This window comes from Vicugna pacos, chromosome 4 (genome assembly GCF_048564905.1).
Source record: "Vicugna pacos chromosome 4, VicPac4, whole genome shotgun sequence".
In the NCBI taxonomy this organism is placed as follows: Eukaryota; Metazoa; Chordata; class Mammalia; order Artiodactyla; family Camelidae; genus Vicugna; species Vicugna pacos.
The window spans coordinates 2,910,968-2,938,014 of record NC_132990.1 but is presented as its reverse complement, the minus strand read 5'-3'; the positions used below and the strand labels follow the sequence as shown (position 1 = coordinate 2,938,014).

Here is a 27,047-nt window from a genome sequence, read left to right as displayed (position 1 = left end):
CATGAGGTCCTGGGTTCAATGCCCAGGACCTCCTCTAAAAATAAATTTTAAAACCTAATTACCTTTCTGCCCAGAATAAAAAAATAATAATTAAGTAATTTAGAGTCAGGGTCCTAAGGAAGGCATCCCTCGGCCGTGCCCCCCCGGTGCTAGGGAGATAGTCCAGCCTGAGTGTCTATAAAATCTGTAGTCCACAAAATCTGTGAAATGGGAGGTGGGGGCAGGGTGACCTCTACACTCTGACAATCTAATTTTCATGCTTCGTCATTTCTGATTATAAAAACTAATATTATGCTGCTGGAAAACAAGTTGGAAAGTGCAGAGAAGGATGAAAGCAGCAGGGAAAAAACGCTCTCAACCCTCTAACATGTCAGCACATTTGCATCCAGTCTGGCTTCTGTTTTAACTACTTCACACCAACTGATACACTGTATAGACAATGCAGAATCCTGCTTTTTTTTTTCCCTCCCATTTAACATTATAGCATAAACATTTTCCCATATCATTAAAATCTTGTCGTAAACATCACTGTTGATGACTGAATAATTTCCTATTGTGAGTACATTATAATTTACTTAATCATCCCCTCAACTCTAAGAGTCTAAAATCCTTGTCGTATTAAATGAATATTCAAAATGTCTCTTTATATGTTTTTAAACCTGTTCCAGTGGATTTTTAACAGACATTCCAGATAAATAGCATGGTCTCTTTAAAAATCAGAAGCAGGTTTTGGAACATTTATTCTAGCAGTTTCTAGGGAAACCAATTGTATGCAGATAAAGAGCAAATACCTCTGTCAGGAAGCGCTGGGAATTACAGCCTTCCATCTGGATAAACCCCTCAGAGACTCACAAGGTGGCTGGGAAGACAAATTTGACTTGAGAGCAAATGCAGTCCAAGGTCATGTTAACAGAAGTAGAACTCTAGACCAAGGGAGGTGAGGCCCCTGGCCTCAGCCCCCACCACCAGCCTGAGGGCAGCAACGGGGAGGGTGTTTAGGGGTGGGACCTGGGGACCAGCTCTGTGCTGTGACCCTCCAGGGGCAGCCCTAGACTGAGGGGTGGGCTCAGGTCCTCACTGCTGCTGTGTCTACAGGTGAGAGGGGCTCATGGATTCGAGGTCCTGTCCTTCTGGAACATTCCAGTATCTGATTTTTGCCTTTTTTTTTTTCTTAACCATAAAGGACAAGAGAAGCAAAGATCAGGATATGGAAACGTGCATGGGCTCCAGCAGGCCCCTGGCCCAGACTCCCAGAAGGCACAGACGCGAGGCGTGGGGCCTGAAGCAGAGACCTGCCGTGGCCCCCGAGGGATGTGCCTTTTGATGGGCCCTATCCCAGAGGCAACCAGGACTATGAGGCTAAGATGGTGCTAGCTGGGCCCCAAGGGACACTTCACCAGCAGCCAGCATGGGCAGTGGGCAGTGAGCACGGTGAAAGGACACCGGCTGAGCTGGACCGCCTCCAGCCTAGCGGTGTGTTAGGAACACTGAGCATCAGTGCTGTCTTCCCTAAATCAGGGACCTTGCCTGGCTCACGGAACGAGCCCCGAGGACAAGAGGAGGCTCACCCAGACCAGGGACGTCACCACGCAGGGAACATCAGGGCCCTCCGTCCATCCGTGGGACACTCACACCGACAGATACCAGCAAGCACAGAATTATTCCTCACCCATAAGTCCCACCCCACAGTCAGGACACTTCCGGAGAGGCCTGGAAGGGTTCTCTTGCCAAGCGGCCAGTAAGAATGGCAGGCCGCCAAGTGCTGCCGGGTGACTTCGCCAAGAGCCTTCCTTCACTAACTGGCAGCGCTCACAGGTCACGCTCAACAGGCCAGCGCAGGAGGTGACTGCGCGCTCCCCAAGGAGGACACTCGGGTCCAACAGGGCTTCTGCGCCTGCGTGCTGTCGTCCGGACCAGCGGCCTCAGCACAGGGACTGTCTGCACAGGGATCCCCCTGGGAGTCTCAGAATGAACCCGAGTCCTGGAATCTTTGAGTGTCAGGAGGGAAGTGACAAGGAGACCACCAGGCCTGCCTTGCCACTCCTCAGGCCTCCAGTGGCTCTCAGGGGGGGCTGAAAATGGGCTGGATCCTGATCCTCAGTTCCAACGAGAGACCTCAGGGAGCTGGCCAGGCTGCCCGTGCCCCGCGGAGAAGGAAAATGGGCAGGCGAGGAGGCGGGGCCCCAGCAGGACGACCGCAGGGCAGGGAAGGCGTCAGGCCGCCTCCTCCCAACACGGGGACCCCAAGCCCAGCTGGTCACAGCCTCCCGCTGCAGACGGCAGCCCAGCCCGGCCACACGGCGAGGTGGCCCTGAGTAGGGGCCCACAGTCATCACTCCCAATCACAGGAGGCACAGGGCTTCCCGCAGTCAGGTTTGTGCTGCTCAGGACTGGGCGGGGGAACCAACCGAGAAGGTTCCAGCCCGTCTGTCGGGAACACCTCTGGAAAGAGCTCTAGGCTGCGGGAGGACACTGGTGTGCTGCCTCCGTTTCCCTTTTGTGAAAGGGGAGCTAAGACCAAGTGCTCCTAAGAAGCCCCCACTCACACATCCTGCTCCAATGGTGCGTCTGGATGGCAGAGCCATTGAAGTGGATGGTGGCAGAGCGCGGGGTGCCCCAAACTGCTCTCTTGGTCAGCTTTTCAGAGAGAAGGTGCCAAAGACTGGTCTAATTACATCTTTCTTTTCCAAAGAGTAGTCTGAAATCTAATACAAGTTTGAGATCTAAAAGAAACCGACAGGGAACAGCGTCATGGTCCAGACGATGCGGAGAACGCCCCCGTGTCTGGGCCGCAGGGACCACCTCGGGGCTGCTGAGTGGTGCCCAGCTCCCTCAGAGGGTCACACGCAGCCCCGTGAGCTGTTGGGGTGCCCACACTGGGCTGGGGTCCCAGGATCCAGGGTGCGTGACAGTGCCTGGCGTTGGGGGGGCACACGCATTGGAGACATGGCTCCTCAGAGGTATACAAACCCTGAAGTGACTTCAGTGTCACGATCACAGGACAAAGTCGTCCGAGAAGGCATCACGGCTGGATAGCTGGGTACGCACGGCCTCCAGGAAGCCTGGTTCTGTGGCGAGGACAGAGAGGAGGAGGACCAACCAAGCCACGTGGGCTCTGTAGCTGTGACCAGGGTATGGCAGCAACGTGGGATGGTAACAATCAGAGAAACTGAGCTAGGAGTATGCACAGCGCTACCACGGCTGCAACTTTTCCATAAACCTGAAACACGTCTAAAATAAAAGTCTATGAAGGAAATAAAAGCAAATGAGGCCTGACCTCACAACAGGACTCAAAAGAAGGGGGGTAGGATATTTAACAAACAGGTGAGCTTCCACCCTCTGCCAGCCTTGGAAGGTTAGGGGCTCAGAGCGCTGCTGGAGCAGGAGGAGGGAGAGGATGCGGGGAAGCCCCCGCGGCCCCCATGCCTCAAAGGAGGGCAGCTGCTCCTTCCAGCTGCTCCTTCCACTTCTCAGATTCAACCTGCTCTTTCTGACTTTATGAGAAAAGCATCCGGACCGCTTCCCAAATCCTACCATCGTAAGGATAAAGGATGTAAAAGTCAGACAACTGCAAACTAAAATGATGATATAATAACATATAACACACAATATAATACGGAAACTGCACCTTAAAACTACAGTGAGATACAACTTTTCACTTTCCAGACTGAACTGACAAAAGATCAAAAAGTTCAGAAATTGGTACAACCTAGCGGACAATTTTAAAACCTGAAATGCTGCCCCCTTCAACTCGGCACCTGTGTGTCTCGGAATTTATCCGCCAGATAAAAGTCACGCGTACACACACATAACTGGATGCAGCAGGGTGCTCCCTGTGCGAAACTGCACAGCTCGAGAGGAGGAGCGAGCTAGACGCCAACCAGGAGACAGGAGGCAGGAGGACACCCCCCGGGGCACCCGCACGAGGGAGTCCGGGGTGGGGACCGCGTCCCAGGCAGCGCGCTCCCGTGCGCCTGGGGAAAGGGAGAGGGGGTGGCTGTGCGACACAAATGTTGTATAAACAGAAATCTCTCTGGAGTTTTTCTTAAGAAGCTGCAAATGATTTGGTTCCAGGGAGAAGACAAGTTTTTCACTACATATTCTTTAATGCTCTTTTTTGAAAAAACATTTCCTAGTGTTCCATTTGCGAATTCATTCAATTAACCATTTTCAAGTGAATAAAATGCAGTTATTCTTTATCACAATAAATAAATACAAGAAAAGAAAAGGGGTCAGAAACTCCATTTTCCACGAAGTTCAGTCACCTCTTATTCTCAACTGGGGGCAGCTATCCCCCCAGGGGACACTGGCCATGCCTGGAGGCACTTTTGCTGTCACAGCTGGGGGGACGGGTGCAACTGGATTAGCAGGCAGAGGCCAGGGACACTGCTCCACATCCCGCACAGCAAAGAATTTTCTAGCCCCAGTGTCCAGAGAGCCAGGCTGAGAAACCCTGACCTAACGTAGACTATTTCCCCAGACGTGTTGGGTTTGGGGCCAGTTTCAATTATTAGAAAGCCTTTTCTCAAATTGAATGCAAATCTGTCTGCTTCCTTCTCCAAGCTTTAATCTAGCACTGGAGGCCGGGATGGCTGCTCCGCAGACAGAAGTCATGCAGGGCTGCACCTCTGGAGCGTGGCCACCAAGCGTGTGCAGGAGCAGAACCACATGGGGCTCTCTGGTCCCACCAACACCCACCTTCTATTCTAGAGGGTAACATCGTCTGTGGAGGAAAGGAAAGGAACCCCGCGCCCTGGCGAGCTAGAGAAGGGCACGGATGGGCAGGACTGGGGCACAGCATGGGGGACCCTGGGAAAGTGGCTTCACGGCTCCCTGCTCCAAAGCGTCTCCCTCACCCGTGCCCAGATGGCCAGACGGATTCCCTGAACTGAATCCCTTCAGCCACTGCCAGCACTGCCTTCAGGCCCTAGAGGTTTGAGAGAGTCGGGGGTAGGGAGGTGGCTATGGGAGTTGTGAAGGGGCATCGCAAGGCCAGCAGAAGACCACATGGCACAAGGCTGGGCAGAACTGGTCTGAGGACATGGGGGAAAAGCATTTGTACCTGTCCTTTGAGGCAGAAGTCTGGTAAAAGGTCCTCAGAGCCCTAGTCCCACACGTAGCTACGGCTCAGAGAAGGGGGCCCCATGATATGACACGGCCCCACCCTCACACATCCCGCCCGCACTTAGTGGGCCACACCCCGGTTCACCCGTCCACCTCCACATAGGAGCCAGGGACCAAAAGGCAAATGCCTGGTGCCTGCTCAATGGGCAGGTAGGAGGGGCCCTGGCAGACAGGGAGCCAAGGCTGCGGGAGCAGATGCTGGAGAGGCCCGTGGGCAGTGCTGGGCTCAGATGGGGGCCAGCAACACCAGCACCCAGACTGGGATCGAAAGGTCACCGTGATGACATGGTACCATGAGAATCAATGAGGCCAAAGAGCACCTGACACTTCCATCCTCCAACAGCATGGATGCAGCTCAGGGAGGAAGCAGTGCCCGGCTGACTCCGGACTTCCCAAGGGGCGGGCAGAGCGGCAAAGCTCCATGTGCCACTTATCAGTGGGTGACCCAGGCCCTCTCCGGGCCAGACTGTCGAGTGCCCTCAGGGAGCTGCTGAAAGAATGAGGGGATGACAGAAAGTGTCTGATGCTGGGAGCAAACAAATGGCAGCAAACACCCCTTACCCACCTGGGTGCCCCTCTTTTACACGCTGTAGCTCCAAAAACAGCTGGGAGCTTAGCCAGAGTTGTGTTAGACTTTGCAGAGAAGAGACCCCACAAGCACCAATGGCAACTAATCCTGGAGTTTGCAAACGTCAGCAGAAGGATGGTGGGTGAGAACCCACCTCCTGCTCCGATGCATGGCCTCTTGTTGCTTCGTGGGACGCTGTGGGACCCCGTCCCCACAGGGCCTGGGGGGCTCTCAGGAAGCCCTGCTGCATGCCTCCCTGGGCCTCGCTCCTCTGGGAGGCAGACCGGCTCAGGCTGCAGCTTTGGATTATTCCAGGATACTAACAGTCACCCTGCACCACGACCCCAGGCCTCAGTCTCTTCTCCAGGAGATCGGGCTGAACCCCTCAAATCTGCGTCCTCTCCAGTCAATGGCAGGTCAGCCCAGGAGGATGGTGAGACGGGCCCCGGGCAGGGAAGGGCCCCTGAGCCCTACCGGGACACGTTCATGTTCCCAGGGAGCACTTTCTCACCGCCCTCAGCCCAGCTTCCCCGAGAATCACACCCAGACTCTGCTTTGGCAGGGTTTCTAAGGGATGGGCAAAATGTGTGGCAAAGTCAAAAAGTTACAAGATTTTTCGGGTATCAGAGTTCATGTAGCTGGGCTAGTCATACATCAGTCTGGGGTTCCGGCCACAGAGGGTTAGGGCTCTGAGCCCCAGGCTGGCCACCCCAGGGGAGGCCTCTGTGGGCTCAGACCTGGCACCAGGGCACTCCCCAAGGCCTGTGTAGCCACGCACACTTATTACGCAGCCCACGGTGTGTCGGGTACAAGAAGAAATGAGGTCCACCCCGCACTTCCATGTGAAGCTTGAAATGGCACCCCACTTGAAGGACCCAGCCCCAGATGCACACAGCCACAGACTGCGCCCAGAGCTTCCTGGGGATGAGGCCCACTCTAGCATACGGCTCGCGGCTTAGTCAGCAGCCTGGACTACTGTCCCAGGGGCTTATCCACTGCCCTCACGCCTGCTCAGCTCAGGAGTAGTGCTGGCCCGTCCTGCAGGTTCGCATCTGCCATGGCCTGCCTGACTTCCGGGGCCCTGGGCACTGCTCCACCATCACTCACATCAATGAAAGGGCGCTGGTCGGGGGAGACCCGGGACAAACACACTGCTGCCGTCCAGTCCGTCATGTCGACCTCAGCAAGCTGATCTCCTCAGCCTCAGGTTGCTCCCCTCCCAATCAGAACAGCCCACCACCACCCAGCCCCGCAAGGGCAGTGGGAAGGTCAGTAAGAGCACACGCAGTACGTGCCCAGCAGCCGGCCCTGACCTCCTCCACTGCAGCTTCCTCGATGGTCAGGGTGAAGGCAACAGAGACAATACAGGAAGGAGCCCCGGACACAAATGTATGGAAAATGCCTAGCCCAGGATGTGGCAGACGCAAGGCTCGGCAAACACTGATGATTAACAAGGAAAGCAGCACCCCCTCCCCAGGCCTGCAGACACACTCTGAACACAGAGCGCCCACAGGCCTGCAGCTGGGTGTGTGACACCCCGCACGGGCATGAACACCTGCACCCCTCACGTGTCTGGTTCTGGAAACTCAGCTGCCACACGTTAAAAGGTGATCTTTTCTTTTCTTTTTTTTTAATAAAAAGGATGTAAGTACCAGCAATGAACAATACAAAAAGGACATCACAAAAACAACCCACAATTGCATCCAAAGGAATGAAATCCCTAGTAATAAACTTAATCAAGAAATAAAAAACCTGTACACTGAAAACTACCAAACATTGTTGAACGGAATCAGGGAAAACCTAAATCTAAATAAATGGAAAGACATCTCGTGCTCCTGCATCAGAAGATGTAATTTTAAGATGTCAATTCTACCCAAAATAATCTACAGATTCAATACAATCCCTGCTGAAATGCCAACAGCCCTTATCACAGAAATGAAGAAGTCAATCTTCAAATTCACATGGAATTGCAAGGAGCCCCCGAAAGTCAAAACAACATTTTTTTTTTAAAAAGATCAAAGTTGGAGGTCTCACATTTCCTGATTTCAAAGCTTACTACAAAGCTACAGTAATCAAAACAGTGCGACACTGGCATAAAGATAGACATAAATCCACCAACGGAATGGAACAGAGTCCAGAATCAAATTCTTGTGGTATATGGTCAAATGATTTTCAATGAGGCTACCACGATTTTCAATAGGGAAAGAACAGTTTTTTCAGCAAATGGTGCTAAGACAACTGGATATCCACATGCAGACAAAAGAAGTTGGATCTCCATCTCAAATCATACACAAAAATTAACTGAGAATCAAAAACTAAATATCAGAGCTAAAACTATAAAACTCCTAGAAGAAATCAAGGGAGTAAATCTTCGCGACCTCAGATTTGGCAATGGATTCTTACATAGGACACAAAAAGCACAAGCAACATAAGAAAAAGATAAACTGGACTTCATCAAAACTAAAAATGTTTGTGCATCAATGGGCATTACCACAGACATAAAACAATAACTCACAGAATGGGAAAATATGTGCAAATGTTGTATCTGATAAGGGTCTAGTGTCCAGAATATATAAAGAGCTGTTCACAATTCAACAATAAAAAAATAGATCGATTTAAAAATGAGCAAACTGTTTCAACAGACATTTGTTAAAGAAGACATACAAATGGACAACGAGCACATGAAAACACACTCAACGTCGTCAGCCATTAGGAAAATGCAAAACAAAATCCATTATGAGATACCACCCACTAGTACATCCATAATTTAAAAGATGGAAAGTAACAAGTGTTGGTAAGAACGAGGAGAAATCAGATTGCTCCCACATCAGTGGGAAGAATGTAAAATGGTGCAGCGCTGTGGAAAACAGTTTGCTGGTTACTCAAAAAGTTAAACAGAGAGTGACCACATGACCCAGCAAGTCCCCCCAAATTGAAAACAGGTCTTTAAACAAACATCTGTACACAAATGTTCACAGCAGCACAAATGAAAATAGCCACAGATGGAAAAAGCCCAAACGCCCATAAACAGAGGAATGGATGTACAAACTGTGATATTATCCTTACAATGGAGTATTATTCAGCCATTAAAAACTCAGTGAAGTTCCGATCTATGCCACAACATGCATGAACCTAAAAAAAATTATGCTAAGTGAAGGAAGCCAGACACAAAAGGTTACATACGGTATGGCTCCATTCATACGAAATGTCTAGAATAGGTAAGTCCACAGACAGGTGGTTGTCCAAGGCTCAGGGGAGGAGAGAGGGGAAAGTTGTTTAACAGGTTTACTTTTAGGGTGATAAAAATATTTGGGAGCTAGACAGAGGTGATGGCTGCAAAACATTCTGAATGCACTAAATGCTATAGACTGTTAAATTGGTTAATTTTATGGGATGTAAATTTTTTTAAAAAGATGAAAGGCTGGTTTCTCCATTTGCCTGGACAAACCCCACAAGGACCTTCAGTTCTTATGCTCTGAGGTCAAAGCCAGTCAGTGGCTGAAATTCTAACTATGTCTTTTCACAGATGTTTTTCCACGGATGACCCGCACTTCGGGGGGACGTGAAAAGACCCTACACCCTAAAGCACAGGGCCAAGCCCCACTCCAAAGAGCACGGTTAAGCTCACTTCCCACCAAGCCATAAAGCTGAGAACCAAGAAGCGTAGCGGAATGGAGATGGAGCGAGACAGAGTAGGACAAGTACAGAGATGGAGACACAACTCTAAGTGCAAGGCCAGCGGGACACTGGGCACACCTGAGATGCAGAGAGTCCAGCTTCCCTACTTGGCACCGGACGGGACCTTCCTCCTGAGAAGGTGTTTCCATTCACGTTGCAATTTCAAAACCATGGACAGGAACGGGGTTGTCAGCATCTGGTTGTGAGCCAGAAGAAGCCAGACACCACTTCTCCGCTGCACCTGGCGGAGGGGTGTCCACCTCTGCCAGAAGTGGGAGGACAAGGTGGCCCGCCCGGCCCACCACCCAGGTCACGGTGGGAAGCAGGGAAGAGGACGGCTGTGAATCCTGACGCCACACAGGCCAGCCCGAGCGCGAGCCCTGCTGCGCCATTACTCACATCAGCCGTTCAGAAGTCAGCTGATGGCTTTGCTTTACTCACACCGGAATCTTAGGAGTTAGAGTCTTCTCGCATGCTCCGTCACGGAACATTATTTTCTGGCCGATACTCACTCCCAACAGCAACTTTCCTCATTCTTTTGGAAAAAGGCCCTGCCACATGGCCAGGTGCCACAAGCACAGAGGCGAGGGGATGGCCCCACAGGATGGGGCCCCCGGGAGTGGCAGGGTCTGCACCAAGCACCCCAAGCCTTTGCGGATCTCAGACCATCTGCAACGGCCCCTGAGCCAAAGTAGCCCCCCACAAAACGTGGGCAGTGCAGAGGCTCGCACCAAGTACATTTCCAGGCCAAAATTTTCAATAAAAGCAAACATTCTGTTGATTACCATGAGCTCGACTCCAAATCGCTTCCCTTTAGACATCTCATTTGGAGAGGATCGATGGACAGGAGACATCTGCTCTGCCCTCTGTAAGTTGGCAGGACATTCCCCCATCCTCCTCTGGAACTTCTTAAACTCACACAGTGAGAATTCTTCGTTAAAAAGAGATGAATTGTTATTTCGAGACACGTCAAACAAGCCACGTCTCCATCTCCATGTGAATGGTGCTTGCGCAGTATTCAGGGAATCCAGGCTTGAGGACTTAGTTGTCAGACCTGATCACCCAGACTGTAATGTTGAGGCCTGATCCCTGGCGGTCCCACCTTCCCCTTCAAGTGCACACACTCCGCTGGCCAACAGAGCCATGCATGAGTCCCACTCTGTGGTACTGGGCACCCGTGAGGGCCAAGGGCCCGGGAAGAGGCTCTGCCCCAAGAAGCTTAAGGCTGAGTGTGGTGAAAGACATGGCAAGAGCCAGCAACGGCCAACCAGTCCTGGGGGACGTGGGCACAGAGACAGGGCCCTGCTGAGGAGGGCAGGTGGAGCCCGGATGGATGGACGGACACACAGGAATCAGAGGGGATCTACACCAGGCAAGGCTTGTCAGATCACCTCCTGAACACCTGCAGAATTTCACCCTTTCTCCCCATCCCAGTCCTCACCCCCAGGTCCTGCCTGTCACCTCTCTCCTGGACGGTGGCTCCTGTCCCTGCCCCTTTCTCCAACTGTGCCCACAGCAGCCAGAGGGACCCTGTCAAACCCTCAGTGCCCTCCCACCACTGCTCTGCTGAGCCCCCAGCGTGGCTCTCACCTCCCGGCCACCCCGCAGGCCATCCCTGGTGCAGCCTCCTGCCCCCACATGCTGCTTCCTCAGGGCTCTCACAGGGCTCCCCAGGCTGGCATGGAAGTCCCCATCCACAAATCTGATTCCCATAGAAAAAACCCTGTAAGAGGCAAGGGACCCGCCTTATTACCCCAGGAACCCCCACGGCCAGCATTGCACACACACAGAATAAACCAGTCTTCCACCACTGAAGGACTTGCACAGCACCTTCAGCTTTCAGACCTTTTCAAATCAACTTTACTGATTATGCTTCCAAAAACCCTTCAGGTTCGATACAACAGGAAGTTAAAGAGGGCCAGGAAGATTTAGGATATCTGACCCTTTAACAGAATCATTCCTGTTTCCCACAGACAGAGACTCTTCACACCAGGCTGGTGACAAGGCGAGATGCCCAGACCATTCCCCAGAGTGACTGGTCCACGGCCAGGCGCCTTGCAGAAGGCAGGGGTGGAGGGACACACGGGGTCTGGCAGAAGACACAGGAATGAGAAGCCACTTCGTTTTTGGCCTGTGTGGCTTTGTGGCACCCTAACTGGGGAGGAAAGTCCCCAGTCCCAAGTAGTACCACACTTTCCTGCCAAATACACAGATGAGACAGCTCTGAGGACAAGTGGCCAGAAAATCCATCCCTTCCTAGTCAAAGGCAATTCCCAGGCAACGCTGTAGCGAGTGCCTGTGAAGGCAGGCTGGGCTGACACGGTACCCCAGCCCCAAGAGTGACCAGCCACAGTCAAGATGGGGAGGAACACCTGGCTGACTGCGTTCCAGCGCCGCCCGGTGAAGAGGCCTCCCTGGAGAACGCAAGGAGGGGTGGTCAGGGTACCCGAGGCTTCCTGCCTAGGTGGGCGCAGGCTGTGAGCAGGCTCTGCCCCTAGAAAGAGGCTGCCCCAACCACGTTCTCGGCTGGCGATGCTGCCGGAGTCCTCCCAGCAAAGGCCTGGCCACTGTGAGTGTAAGTAACCTCAGAGATCCCCTTCCAATCCCCCCAAAATGAGGTGCGCTGGAGGAATGTGATGGGTCACAGGTGGAACAAGACAGAGCCTGTTACTTTAACAGCTATGTTTATTTTTACAGGTACTGTCTACTGCAAGTTATACTAATATTCTATTTCAGGGAATGATACGAAGTTTCCTTCTTTAAGAAATATTCAGGAGAGGAAGGAGACATGAGAGTGAAGTGCAATGTGGGGTCCTGGAACTAAGCAAGCCTGCCCGAGGCCCGGAGCTTGGTTAGCAGCACTAAGCCAAGGCTTCTGCCTCAGTTTCCATGCTTACAGCATAATTTGATAAGAACCTTAACTTCAGGGGAGGGAAGATGCAGGGTCTAGGGAAACTATACCATTTTGGCAACTCTTCTGTAGGTCTAAAAATCTCTCAAAATAAAAAGTGGCAAAGTCTTTAAACTTTTTAAAAGTGACTCGAGCTGTTGAACGTGAAGTAAACAACAATACTGGTGTACAGGGATCTGGAGTGAAGGGTCATCTATCTGGGAGTATCTGGAGATCAGGAAACATGTGGATCACGTCACACACCCTCCTGGCACAGCCAAGAGAGGTGGGGGGTCTGCCCAGGGCTGTGAGGGCCACACGTGGCCTTGCCCAGCCTCGCCCACAAAGGTCCCAACCCCTGACCCTGTGTCGCCCCATCACAGCACCTCCTCTGAGCCGTGCAGGGGACTAGGGACTCCAGAAGGCCTTCCGGCCTCAAGGCTCATTTCCACAAGGGACCCCTGATTAGATGCAGAAAAGATGTGCCCCATGGCAGGGGGGAAAGCACAGCCCCTTTCAGACCCTGGAGCGACCCCACATAGGTGGACGTGAATCTGCGCTGATCAAGTGATCTGTGCCTGTATCAGACCAGATCAAGACCTCACATGAGAAACAAGAAACAAGGAAATAAGACCTCACCAAAACATGCGCTTTCAGGTGCCAGGATGCATCCCTCTCCCTGCCTCTGCCTAAGCCAATCCGGCAAATGCCACCAGACCCTCAGGCCAGCCCTCAGCCCCCCTCCCCTGCCTGCCCTTCATTCCTGGGACTCCCTCTACCCCCTCCACTGCTCCCACTCCCTACCCTCTTCTCAAAGTCTAGCTCAGAACCGGCCTTGCCTTCTCAATCCAGAGGAGAGGACCCCTGAGCAGCCAGACAAGGGTTCCCCCAGGCCCTCACACTCCTCCAGCATGGGCACCTAGGGAGCTCTTGCAGGTCCTGGGTGGGGGTGGGGGAGGAGGGAGAGGCCCCACCACTGTCAGAGCACTCAAGGCCAGCTTCTCAGCATCTCTGCAACCATGGAGCCATGAAAGATCATATAGCAGCTCTCACCCTTGATCCAGCCATGAACTCTGAAAGGATGCCAGCTGGTGGGTGTGCATAGCAGCACTGTTCTGGCTGGGCAGAGCCTAGGGTTCACGCTCCAGGCGCCGCTGCTCTTTGGGGTCTCCGCAGCCCTGGACAGCCACAGGAAAGCAGACCAAGAGGCCCAGGAGATTCCAGTGGATGTCCCTGCCCCGTGCATCCCCAGCCCCTTCCCCCTGGGTCCCTGTCACAGGCACTGAGCCCCGGGGACTCAGGCCTGGCGCTGACCAACCTGAGCCGGCCCTGTCACATCTAGCTGCCTGGCTGCCCACATGTAAACTGGCAGGACTAGACACCACAGCCCACGTTTAAGGGCCACTGGCCCATCCACAGTTAAAACCAGGGGGAGGTTCTCCTCTCTGGGGGACGAGGGACCACCTACCACCCCAGACCTGTCTCTTGCCCCCAGCCCTGCTGCGTTTAAGACTGGATCCTAGGAGGGCACACTACCCCGGCCAGCCCCTGGCGGGTCCTGCTGAGGCCCAAACACATGAGAACCTGTTGGAGCAGTTTGGGCACCAGTGTCACCTCCTCTTCCTCCTCCTCCACTTACTTCTGGGTGGGAAGGGGCCTCGGGCTTTTGAAAACTCGGCGCAGGGCCAGGTCATGGTCACGGGCAAAGGCCAAGCTCTATCTCCCCCCACCCCACCTTCCTCCGAGAGCGTAAGGTCAAGTGAAAACCCGGGTGGGCCTGTGGTCTGCAACAGACAGGAGGGCAGCGGGGAAACGTGACGGCCAGGGAGGAGGCGGCAAAGCCACAGCACCCCCACCCACACACACACACAGACACCGTTCTGTCACCCACACTCCCACCGGGGGAAGCGCAGGCCGGCTGGCTCCGCGAGCCCCGCGGGGGCCAGGAAGGGGTCCCGGCCGCCGGGACGAGGTCCCGGAGCGCCGGCCCGCGGCGGAGGGTGGGCGCGCCGGCCGCCACCTGGCCGGGCCCCACGTCCGTCCCAGCCCCGCCAGCGTCCGAGCCCGCCACTCGCGCCTCTCCGGGGCCCGCGCGGGGAAAGTTCCTGCAACTTCGCGGGGGAGGCGCCGGGCGCCGGGCCTGGGCCTCGGGAGCCCGGCCTCCGCGGCCCCGCTGTCAGTCGGCCCGGCCGGCCCCGGCGCCCCAACTTCCCTGCCCGGCCCCCGCCCGCCGCCCCCCGCGGGCCCGCTTTGTGCGCGGCGGCGGCGAGGGGCGCCCGCCCGGCCTCAGCCCCCGCCCCGGGCACAAAAGGGCGCGCGGCCGGCGGGAGGCGGCGGGCGGGGGCCTGCGGGGCGCTCACCCGGCCGGGCTGGGGCCCGGGGGGCCGGGAGCCGGGAGCCGGGGGGCCCGAGCCGGGGCCGGAGGCGGGCGGCTGCGCGCTCACCTGCCGTGGAACCAGTCCTTGCAGGCGTCGCACTCGATCATGAAGCGGGTAACGTCGTAGGGGAGCCGGCAGACGCAGTACACGGGCACCGTCGCCATGTTCGCCGCGCCGCCCGCCCGCCCCTCGGCCCGCGCTGCGCTCCCGGGTCGGGCCGGGCGGGCCGGGCCGGGCGGGGGCCGGAGCCGGGGCCGGGGCCGGGGACGGGGCCGGGGGCGCACGACAGCCCGCGCGCACCCGGCCGGCGCGTCCACACAAAGCAGGGCGCGCGGTGCAGGGCCGCGCCGGGAGCCGCCCGCCGGCCCGCGGGGCGCAGGGCGCGAGTGTGCGCGGGGGACGGGCCGCGCGCGGGACACAAAAGGGAATGGACGCGCGGGGGCGGCGGGCGGGGAGCCGCGGCCCCACCGAAGGGACCCCCGGCCGCCGAGCGGCCTCTACGTCAGCGCCCCGGGTGGCGCCGCCTCCGCCCGCCAGCCTGGGCCGCCGCTCCAGCCGCGGGAAGGCGGGCCGGGGACAGCGGGGAAGGCGGGCCGGGGTACCCCGGCGAGGGAGAAGGTGGGCCAGGGAACCCTGCTGGGGGAGAAGAGGGACCGGGGGACCCTTCCAGGAGAAGGTGGGTCGGGGGACCTGCAGGGAGAGAAGGTGGGCGGGGGGAGACCGTGCCAGGGGAGAAAGTGGGCTGCGAGACCCCTCCAGAGGAGACGGTGGGCTAGGCACTCCCGCCAGGGAAGAAGGTGGGCTGGAAGACCCTCACCTGGAAGAAGGTGGGCCGAGGGATTCCCCGGAGGAGAAGGTGGACTGAGGGTACAAGGGGAAGACAGGTCTGGGAGACCCCCTGGGTGAGGGGTGAGACCCCGGAGGACGTCCTTCCTGGTTCAGAAGCCGGAGGAGCAACTCCTTGGCTCTAACTTTCTTCTGACACAGCGGCAGGGCAGGGGGCAGCCAGGGGGGTTCCTCCTGTTCCCTCCTCCCTCCTACCTTCCCCGACCGAGTTTCTGGCTGGAATACAACTTCCCTTACCCCTCTTTCCTGCCTGGGGACAGCCCACCCTCCCTCACAGGATCTCTGGACTTCCCCTGATGCTCAGCCCACAGAGGAGGACGGAATTCAGGGGACCCAGGAGCGTGCTGGCACGGGTCAGCTCTGTAAGGAGAAAGCAGTTACCTGGAATCTGAACTGCCCAGGACCCTGGTCAGAGCCCCCAGGAGACCTAAGGTGCAGGGAGGGCAGCAGGCCCAGTCTCCTGTCTGTGTCCCAGATTGCTGAGCTCTGCTGGTGGCCACAGGGATGTAAGAGGAGGGGGGACCCGAAAGCGCGGCAGTGTTGCTCTGGGCCCTGCATCCTTTGCCCTGAAGTGGTCCCGCTGCCTCACTTGTGGTGGTCAGAGTCTTTGATGTGTGTGAGAGGGGGAGGGGGCCTGGCTCTGAGGGATCTTTCCCCAAGGCATTCTGTAGCAGGCTCTCCCCTGCCCCCTACCCAGCTGCTGAATTCTTTGAGCATCCGTGATCATTTCATGATGCTGGAGCAGAGCTGACTCCTGTCTTGGAGTAAGGAACCTGTCTGTGCTCCCTCACTCTGTCTGTCTTCCCCACCCACTCTCAGCAAAATCTTCATGGAGATCCTGGCCACCACAAGCACAGAATTCCAGGCTTGGGGCAGGAAGCCTGGTCCAGCTCACCCCACAGAAGCATCCTCAACAGACCCTCAGGTGAGGCCTGCAGCTGCTAAGGGCCACTTGCTCCACTTACAGGCAGCTCAGTTGAGGTCTTCCTTCCTATTAAGTGAAAAATCTGCCCTCACATTATTGGCCACCTTCCCCCAATAGGTGACCCCTCAACCACAGCCTCGGCAGGGCCGGGGGCAGGACCTTAGCTGAGAGAGACAAGCTGAGGAAGGTGAGGATGGGGAAGAAGAATCTGGAGAAGAGGGAAGCAGGAAGAAAAGCGATTATCTCCCTCCCTTACCCTCTCACACCTTGGTGAGCGGCCCACCATCTGGAGCACCATGAGGCCTTCCCACCTGAATTCCAGCTGTCACCCTCCCCTCCAGAGTCCTTCCTCCTGGTGACAGCCTGGATGGCTCTGGGAACGTGGTATCTATTAAGCACTGTCCACCATTCCCACCCTGATGTGAATTAGTGCAGATAAGCAGTGCTCAGCCTGCAGATCAGAGGCTGCAAAGGGGCCCAAAGAGCCTGGCCTGGGCGCTGCCGAGTTACCTCCCCTGACCGAAGTACCGAAGCACTTAAACCAGCAGTGTCCACGTCCCCCGATTCGTCATTCATCGAAGCCGGAAACTTCAGGAGCCCAACCTGACTGGTGCAGGGAAAGCCAGCCTGACTGTGAGCAGTCCTCATCTCTGAGACTTCAATTTCTTACTTTGCAAATAATGATAACAGGCCCCCGCATTTATCAGTTGCTTACCAGGTACGGTACCCTGTGCTTAGTCCTTCACAGAGCCCAAAACTCACCCAGGTACTTGTGAAGCACTTAGCATACCTCCTGGGTAGTGATTATTACATTCTCAACACTCACACTGACACCTCAGGTGTTACTGCTGCCACTTTTAGAGATAGGTAGGCAGACAGGTGTCAGAGAGAGGTGTCATGTTGGTACCATTTTCTAGAACTGAAAACTGAGGCTCGGAGCAGTTGAATGCCTCATGAGGGAGGTCAGCTGGCTGGTGAGAGAAAGGAGCAAGCTAGGAATCCAGACTTCTCCAGGGCCTGAGCGGGCCCTGCCGCCCCTGGGTTGCTTCCCAGGGGGCCCTGAGTACACACGACAGGCATGGGAGCCCGTCCTCCCACCCCAGGTCTCAGTGCTGACCTCTTTGATGGCTCTGGCCACCCTGCCCGACCCCGCTCCGCTCCCTGCCCTCCAGGGCTCTCCTGTCTGCAGCCATGTCCACTTGCATCTGGAAGCACTGAGATACTTTTCTGTTATTCAAAGCTTTTCCAAGGCTGCCTGCCAAGTACAGACTAAAATAAGGCTCAGTGTGGGTCCCAGACTCTTTCCCTCTCTTTGCTTTGTCCCTGTGATTTCCCAGTTGTCCCCCATTGGGAAGCCTTCCTTTTCTCTATGTCCTCCCTTTCTCAGTCATTTACCTCAGCATACATTGAGCACCTGCTGTGTGTTTGCTGAGCAGTGTTGTAGTGATTGTGCACTTGGCAGCCCCAAGTCTTGTGGGCTCATATTGCAGTGAAGGGAGACAGCCACACACATAGTGGACTGGGCACCACAGTGCCCCGGGGGAAACCAGCACAGGGTGGGGGGTGGGCAGAGGTGGAGAGCTCCTGAGCTGACCCGGAAGCAGAAGCCTGGAAGGGGTGAGGAGGGGAAGGAGAGTGAAGGGAACTTACTCATCAGGACCCAGGAAGGTGGGGGATGGCCTTGGAACTCTGCCGCCCTGCGCTCAGTCGCCCCTGCACATGGTCTGCGCCTTGCCTCAACACCCATCCCCCAAGTTCACCCCATTCCCCAGGGTGCAGCACCCAGAAATCCGTGCAAGCATCAAGACCTCACCACCCACCGCAGGCATCCTGGCATGCCGTAGGGGTGAGCGGGGTGGGCTCCCCAGCTACGCGGCCCACGTGCTGCCCCTCCACCCTGGTGCCTCTGGCGAAGCATGACTGTAGCATTGCACACCCCACGGTGAGTAGGTCTGAAGCCAAGACGTGTTTTATTCACCTTATTGCCCAATGGAAAAGCAGCGTCTCCCAGTATGTGTTTATTCACTCACCTATTCAGCAAAATGCAGGTGCGAGGTTTGTTTTTGTTTTTCTTTAACTGTGGTAACATGCACAACATAAAATTTACCATTTTAACCACTTTTAAGTGCACAGCTCTGTAGCATTTAGTACATTCACAGCGTTATGGAGCCATCACCATAACGTATCTCTGCAACTTTTTCCCCTCTTCCCAAACTGAAATGCTGACCCCACTAAACACTAACGCCCAGGTACCCTCCACCCCCAGCCCCTGGTGACCTCCATTCTACTTTCTGTCTTTATGAATTTGACTACTCTAATGGCATCATACCATATTTGTCCTTGTGTGATGTTTATTTCACTCAGCAGAATGTCCTCAGGCTTCATGTGTGGTGTAGCCTGTGTCAGAACTTCCTTCTTTTTTACGGCTGAATGACACCTCATTGTGTGGAGAGACCACATTTGGTTTATCTCTTTATTGTTGATGGTCACTTAGGTTGTCCCCACCTTTTGGCTGTGAGCCTGGGTGTGCAAATATCTGTTCAAGTCCCTGCTTTCCCTTCTTTGGTGTGTATACCCAGAAGTGGAATTGCTGAATCATATGATAATTCTATTTTTAACTTTTTGAGGAACCACCATACTTTTTTCCAGAGCAGCTACACCATTTTACACTCCCACCGACAGTGCACAAGTGTTCTAATGTCTCCACGTCTTCATCAACACATTATTTTCTGGCTTGGGGTTTTATTTTTGGTGTTTTTAAAAAATTATTCTTGCCACCCTAATGCGTGTGAAGTGGCATCTTATTGTGTTTTCCTTTGAAGCAAAAAAATTTACTTTGAATTTTTAATGTATTGCCCAATATGATGCCAGGGTTTTTTGGCGGGGGTAATTTATTTATTTTATTTATTTATTTTACTTTTAGAGGAGGTGCTGGGGATTGAACCCAGAACCTTGCACATGCTAGGCGTGCGCTCTACTGCTTGAGCTACACCCTCCCCCATAATGCCAGTTTTTAATGGCAAAATATTGGTTCCACTGAAGCTTCATGACCACTGTGATTTGCTTTGCATTTCCCAAATGATGAGTGATGTTGAACATCTTTTTTCTGTGCTTATTTGCCATTAATATACCTTCTTTGGAGAAATGTCTGTTCGAGTCCTTTCCTCATTTTGTATTTGGGTTGGTTGCTTTGAGTTGCTGAGCTGTAGAAGTTTTTTTATGTATTCTCGATATTAATCCCTTATCAGATATATGATTTTCAAATATATTCTCCCATTCCGTGGGTTATGTTTTCACTCTATTAATTGCTTGTGTCCTTTGATGCACACAAGGTTTCAATTTTGATGAAGCCCAATTTCTTTTGATGAAGCCCAATTTGTTTTCTTTTGTGGCCTGTGCATTTGATGTCATATCCAGGAGATCATTGCCGAATCCAGTGTCATGAAGTTTTCTCCCCTATGTTTTCATCTAAGAGTTTTATAGTTTTAGTTCTTAAGTTAAGGACTTCGATCCATTTTCATATTAATTTGAGAGACTGCTTCTCCATTTCTGCAAAAAGGGCTATTTGATTGGGATTGCACTGAATCTGTACATCACTTTGGGTAGTCATGACAACTTAACAACAGTAAATCTTCTGATCTATGAACATGGGATGTCTTTCCATTTATTTGTGTCTTTAATTGCTTTCAGGAACGTTTTATAGTTTTCTGTGTACAAATATTTTGTCTTCTTGGTTAGGTCTATTCCTAGGTATTTTATTTATTTGATGCTATTGTACGTGAAATTATGTCCCTAATTTTCTTTTCGGATTGTTCATTCTTAGTGTATGGAAACAAAACTGATTTTTGTGTGGAGTTTGCTAAATTTGCTTTTTAGTTCTAACAGTTATTTGTGAAATCTTTAGAATTCTTAAATCTTGATGACTTTACATGACACAAGATCATGTTATCTATGAAGAGAGACAATTCTTCCTTTCTAATTTGAATGCCTTTCATTTCTTTTTCTTCCCCAATTACTTTGGCTAGAGTTTCCAATAGTATGTTGAATAGGAGTGGTAAAAGTGGCCATCTTTCTCTTGTTCCTGATCTTAGGGAAAAAGCTTTTTTAAAGTCTTTCACCATTGAGTAGGATGCTTGGTTTGGGCTTTTCATATATGCCTTTTACTATATTGAAGAGGTTTCTATTCCTAGTTTTTTGTTTGTTTGTTTATCATGAAAGGGTGTTGAATTTTGTCAACTGCATTTTCTGCATCAGTTGAGATGATCATATTGGTTTTTTCCCCCCCTTCATTCTGTTAATGTGGTCTGTATTACATTGATTTTTTTTTATTGACTTTAAGGATGCTGAACTATCCTTGCATCCCAGGAATAAATTCCACTTGGTCAGGGTGTATGATCCTTTTAATATGCTGTTGAATCTGGTTTCCTAGTATTTTGTTGAGGATTTGGCATCAATGTGTATAGGGGAGATTGTTTTGTTGTTTTCTTTTCTTGTAGAGTCTTTGGCTGGCTTTTGTATCAGGGTAATACTGGCTTCATAGAAAGGATTAGGAAGTGTTCTCTTCAGTTTTGGGGAAGAGTTTAGGAAGGACTGGTGTTAATTCGTCTCACGTAGAGGTACTTACCAGTGAAGCTGGCTGGTCCTGGCTGTTCTTTGTTGGAAGGTTTTTGAGTACTGACTCAACCTCCTTAATGATTATAGATCAGTTGAGATGTTCTATTTCTTTATGATTCAGTTTTGGTAGGTTGTATGTTTCTAGGAATTTGTCCATTTAATCTAGGTTATCCAGTGTGTCGGCACATAACTAGTGCAGATGTTACAGCGGTGAGCAAGACAGACACCATTCCTACCCGCAAGGAACTCATATGCCAGAGCAAGAGACAGACAGTTAATAACTGTCGGGGGAGCGGGGTGAGATGTCAGAAGGGGAATACTGCTTCAGAGTTGTATGTGTGCTTCTGTAGCAGATGAATCCATCTGGTGAATGCAAAGGGAGTTCTAAGAGAGGGTCCTCTTGGGGTTCCTGGACCAAGCTGATCTGATCCAGAACCAACTGAAATGAACAGTGACCCCTGGGAATTTTAGAAGCTTTCTGGTTTTTTTCTGATAGGTATGAAAGTGTGCCCTTTCTTGTTGTCCATCTCTTGGATGGTGATATTTGGAAGCAGTTGAGTTTGTAGACAAAAGCCCCTCAGCTGGGGTTTATCCAAAGGGATGCTGTCAATAAAACACCAGAACAGGGGCAAACCAGGCTCTTCTGGTCAAACCGGGACCAGGGTGGCCCACCTATAGCCCACACTGGGGTGGGTCAGGTCTGCAGGGGGGGAACATGCACAAATGCCAGGAGAGGATGTGGCATGATGGGGTCTGGCTAGGTCCGCCATGGATGCCAAGACCTGCCAGGCACAGTGGGCTAAGTCCATCCAGGGCACCCACCCTGAAGCAGCTGAAGCTTTGCCAGGGTAATTCCCATCTGGCCCCCAGGCCATTCCTCAGACAGACTCCTTTCCTCTGCCTTTTCCTTCACAGAGCCTATTACCATTGCTGTTGCATTTTGACATGGATTTATTTTTCTCTTGTGTGCATTTTCACATGGCTGTCCGCACAGGTGAAAGGACGCAGCACGGAGAGCTCTGTATTCTGCTCTGGCTGTCTCCTCGGGAGTGAGCAGAACACCAGCCCCAGCAGACCCACAGTGAGGTGACCCACAGGTAGACAAAAGGACTGATGGAGATGCAGGAGTCTCTCTATGCAGTGGAGCTCCAAGACCTTTCATTCCGAATGCACGCGTTTGGGAGCACTTGTAGAGGACCCGTCATGGCCACTGGGTTAAATACCAGGTGAGAACAAGACCCTCAGCCTGAAATCAGCCCCCACCTGTCCCAGAGACAGGATCGTAGTCCTTGCCACCAGGCCGGTTCATTCCAGATGGAACCACTGGCATGCAGGCCACTTCCAGTCTCTGTTCTGGGTGCTAAGAAAAAAGAAACAATGCAACCAGAACTAAGTCAAAATAGCTAAGGTGGTGGTGGCCCCCCCCCCGCCCCGTGGTTTCAGAGACTCCTGCAGAGCACAATCTGCACTTACCAGAACGGCGGCTTGCAAGGTGTCTCAGCTTCCTGGGGCTGTCACATCAAGGCACCACGGACTAGGTGACTTAGGACCAAAGAAATGTGCTGTCTCAAGAAGTCAGAAGTCTGAAACCAAGGTGTCAGCAGGGCCATGCTCCCTCCGAAGGCCCTAGGAAGGGTCTGTTCCAGGCCTCTCTCCAGCTTCCGGTAGTTCCTTGGCTATGGTAAGCATCACTCCGGTCTTCACATGGCCATTTTCCTATCTGGGTATCTGTCCCTGTGTCCCTATTTCCCCTTTTTATAGGGACCACAGATTGGTTGGGTTAGGGCCCACCTCACCCCAGCATGACATCCTAACCTAACTAAATAGTTCTGCACCCACCCTATTTCCAAATAAGGTCCCACTCTGAGGGCCTGGGGTCAGGGACGGCAACATATGAATTTGAGGGGACACAATATAGTGCCTGCTTTGGCCCTGTCTGCTGGCCTTCCGATCACCTATGGCCTGAGCTGCGCTAGGGAAGCGAACATGGCAAGGAACAGAGGACAACCCTTGGCTCACGTAGTGGGGCAAAGGCAGGACTCTAGGCAAAGTGGCTTCTGCAAGGTTCAGTCTGCCAAGTGGGGATTAAGGAGAAAGGGGGCAATAAATCAGTCATTCTCGGGAAATTTGAAGGTAGAATAAGGTCACTGGAAGAGAGAGCTACTCTTGAGGACACAACATCAGGAAAGAACTGGCACCAGGTGTGGTGACAGGCTCCCTCTGGGGAGCGAGGAGGAGAGGGAGGGTGAGGAGGGAGGTGTCGGGAGCTTCCTTTGTCCTTGCAGGCGATTATATGGATGAGGGTACAAACAGTGAATTATTTCTTAATATTCTGGCTTTGGCCTGGGATTTTAGAATTATGAAAGAGCCAAGACGCTGGACATTCTCTGCCAATTGGAAAATGGTAAGCTGAGGGCACAGTAAACCTAAGAAGGGATCTATCACCCTTGCAGGCAATCAAAGCAATGGAGATGAAAACCAGAAACCCATCTTCCCTGCCACTTTTGGCAAAGAGTCAGGGTCTGGTCAGCACCTGGGACCAAGATAACCTTCCCTCACCTCCCACCTTGAGCTGTTCCTTCTCGTGAAATGCTAATCACCTATAGGGTGTTGCCTGCCTCCCAGTCAGCGGCCACCTGGAGACTGGTCACAGCCTCCGAAGGGCCAGCAGCATGCCCTCACCCTGCAGTGCTGGCTTTTCCCCTCACTTAGGTATCCTCTCCATCCACTGCTTCCTGGCCCGGGGCCTTAGCCTGACCCCAGTCTCCTCAGACCACCATCCTTCTCATCCCCTGTCCCAGAGGCCCTTCCTGTCAAGCACCCATCACCTCGTTTTATTGTCATCTTCTTGTTTCTAGTAGTCTTATTTGTACACACGTGTACTTCCCCCAGCCCACAACTGTAAATGCCGTGAAGGCAGGGCCCTTGCTGCCCTCTGAGCCTAGGGGCCTTGAGCAGTACCCGACACAGGTGCTCCATCAGCCCTGGAGGGGGCCCAAGTAAAGCCAGGTCCAGCCACACTGGACAAGCAGGTACATCATGGTGCAGCCACCCGCAGAGTTGTGGGACCTATGACAGAAAGTGGAATGGCAGAGAGGGATAGCCCTAAAATGATGCTAGGTGGGGTAAAAATGTTACAAAATAGGTTTGATGGCTTGATTATTTTCTGCAAAAAAGTTAAAAATTGCATAGAGAAAGGCAAGATAAAGACCAAATATTAACAACAGGTCTCCAGGAGGGTGATTTTTCTTTTCCTTTTCGTTTACCTGTATTTTTTAAAGTTACTACAATAAACATATTACTTTTGAAACAAGAAAAAAAAATCAGTAGAAGCTATTTTTTAAAAAGAAAAAGAAAAGAAGCCGACAGCCCGGGAGTGTGTGAGTTGTCCTAGGGGCCAGGCCGAGGTCAGAATTTGGTCCAGAACCTCAGCGCACCGCGCAAGGCTGCTGGCACCTTGCTATCCCGGAATGCCACTCGGACCGTCCTCTGAGAGCCTAGTGATGCGGGAGGGATGGCCAGCGTGTCCCCAAGCAAGCCTGGTGCCCTGGGCCTCCCTTTGCTTCCTGCCCAGGCCTGCGCCTCCGTCCCTCTTCCCTCTCTAAAACAGCAGGCTCTTCTCTAAGAGGGTGGACCTAACTCAGAGAGGGTAGAGAAATGGCGGGGTAGAAGAGGGGAGGGTTGCGGTTGTCATGGTGGGGAGGCACTGCTGGCATCTGAGGTTAGAAGCTGGTGGCACTGAGCACACAGCCCTCCTCGCAGACTATCTCACGGAGGAACCCTAACAGGAGTTTGCAATGGACGCTGGATTAAACGCGCTCCGGGCACAAACCAGGTGAGCCGTATGGCGAGTCTTCACTGGAACTGTGGTTTCTGTGAACTAGAAACACACCCTGCTCCCAATGCCTCCCACAGCGAGGGCAAGCAAGGGCTGGGGGCCACGGGGTCCCTTGGTACTGTGGCCCAGAACATGATATGAACGTACAGGAGCTCAAACCCACGTCCCTGAGGAACGGTGGGGCCAACAAGTGTCAGGAGAGGTCTGGGTGAGGTTCCCTATTTCCTCCAAGTTCAGAGCCACAGCCTGTAGGAGCAGAGGGCTAACCGCCCTTGGAGCCGCACAGCTGCCAGAACCAGAACTCTCAGGGCTTGCGTGGAACACACTGGCTCCGGACAGCGCCTGAGTGCTGGGCACTGGGGACCGTGGCCGGTCCCTCAGGGGCGCAGAGCTCCAGGTTAGAGGGTCGTGCGGTGCCGGAGCGCAGCCCAGAGCAGGCGGGGGTTTACTGCGGTCGGGCTCCAGGAAACTTGAACTTGAGCGCTGACCGTTTGGGGAAGCCCCGGCCCGCCCTGCCCGGCCCTCGCCGTCCCTGAGGATCTGGTCTGAGTTCTGCGCGCGGAATTCGGCTGCGGGCGCCATCGGTGTGAACCCCGAACCGGCCTCCGCCGACCTCCCGCGGCCGCCTCGGGCCTGGCCCCGGTAGCAGTGGCGCAGAGCCGCGGCGCCGCGCGGGCCTCACGGGCCTCGCGGGTGGGAGGGAAATGGTGCGCGCGCACCGTCCGCGCAGGGAGGGAGTGGGGCGGCCCTGCGCTCGGCCCCGCCCCGCCCACGCCCTACGCAAGGCCCCGCCCTGCTCCACGCAAGGCCGGAAGCGCGCATCCCGGGCGCGTCCGCCTCCGACCAGGAAGCGGGGCGGGCGGGGCCTCGCGGCGGCCCTCCCTCTCCGCCCCCGGGTTCCGAGCAGGCGGCCGGAGCGGCGGCCCGCAGACCTTGCCTGGGTGGTGCTGCGTCTTCGGGCCCTCTCCCCCATCCCGCCCACCCCGTGGCGGCCAGCACACAGCCCCACCCTCCGCTCCGACCGAAGACGCGGTTCCCGAGGAGCTGGGCGAGCCAGGCAAGGGGACCAACGGACCAAAGGGCTCCGCCAGGGCTCCGAGTGTGGGCTCCACGGCACGAACTCAAGATGCTGTCTCCCCCGCTCCCTAGCCTCCAATAAGTTAAAAATCTTCGGTGGTGAACTAGTGTCATCCAGATAGCATTGCGGTGAGCATTAAATGAGCTAAAACATCTAGAATAGCGCTTCTAAAAAAGCATGTCCTATTTTAGTATCATTACTGAAGGTTGCTATTAGAACACGAGAGATTTACAATGGAGACTTACAAAACAAAAACCAGTGAAATGTATTAAGTACTGAGCGTTCACCCCTGTCCTGTGCTAAGCACTCAGAACTCAACGACGTAAAAACATGGGGAAATGGGGGAGAAGAGACAAAACTGCCATACAAATTCTAAGTAATTTACTAGGGATAGATACTCAAGCATGACGGCCCACTTCCTGAGTGTGGGCTGCGTACGGTGACTTCGGAGGAGGGGCTGGAACTTTACAGAGAAGAGACCTGGCCAACACACAGCCGAATGATCAAGGCCGCCATCAGTGGTGATAAGGCGTGCTCATTTTACTGAGCCTAACCCGAGCCTACTCATGAAGAAAAAAAAAAAAAAAAATCGGGCATCACAATTAACACGCAGTCAAAAAAACATGTGACCAGCACTCAAGACTGTCACAAGGTCACCAAATACAACGAAAGTCTGAGCAACTGTCACGATGGGGAGCCTAAGGAGCCGTGACAACTAAATGTAATGGGGTAATCCTAGAACAAAAAAGGACATTAGGTGAAAACTAATGAATACAGTATGGATCTGGTTTTAAAAAATAAAAGTTATGTTTTGTCAAGATCAAGTGTATTTCATTCTTGGGCTTTTTTTTAATTAAGTTTCTATTTCTAAGACTGCTCTATCAGAGAATGTCTTTTTTTGTAACTATGAAACTCAAGACATCAGTATCAGCATAACTTGCACATTAGCCACGTATGTTCCTTTAGAGCTGGAACCTGGAATTACTTGCAAGGGGCAAAACATTTCTAAATTTTGGTTATTTGACCAAGCTCTTCAGCAGCTGTTTCAATTTGAATTAAATCTCGGTAAAATGTATGTTTTTACAAGGAATGTAAAAGCCACACCATC

The 27,047-nt window shown here is 53.3% G+C and overlaps 1 protein-coding gene across 3 annotated transcripts in view; it reads right to left on the bottom strand.

The window, feature by feature from the left end:
- Positions 1-15,196, bottom strand: part of PHF2 (PHD finger protein 2) — an 88,976-nt gene extending 73,780 nt beyond the window's left edge. For 2 of the 3 annotated variants that reach the window (XM_072959126.1, XM_072959125.1), the window contains exon 1: positions 14,705-15,196. In XM_072959126.1, coding sequence (XP_072815227.1) covers positions 14,705-14,802 — 98 coding nt within the window. In that variant the 5' untranslated portion in view covers positions 14,803-15,196. The remainder of the gene's footprint in view (positions 1-14,704) is intronic. The other variant, XM_072959124.1, reaches the window with a different exon arrangement.
- Between the last annotated feature and the right edge of the window lie 11,851 nt (positions 15,197-27,047).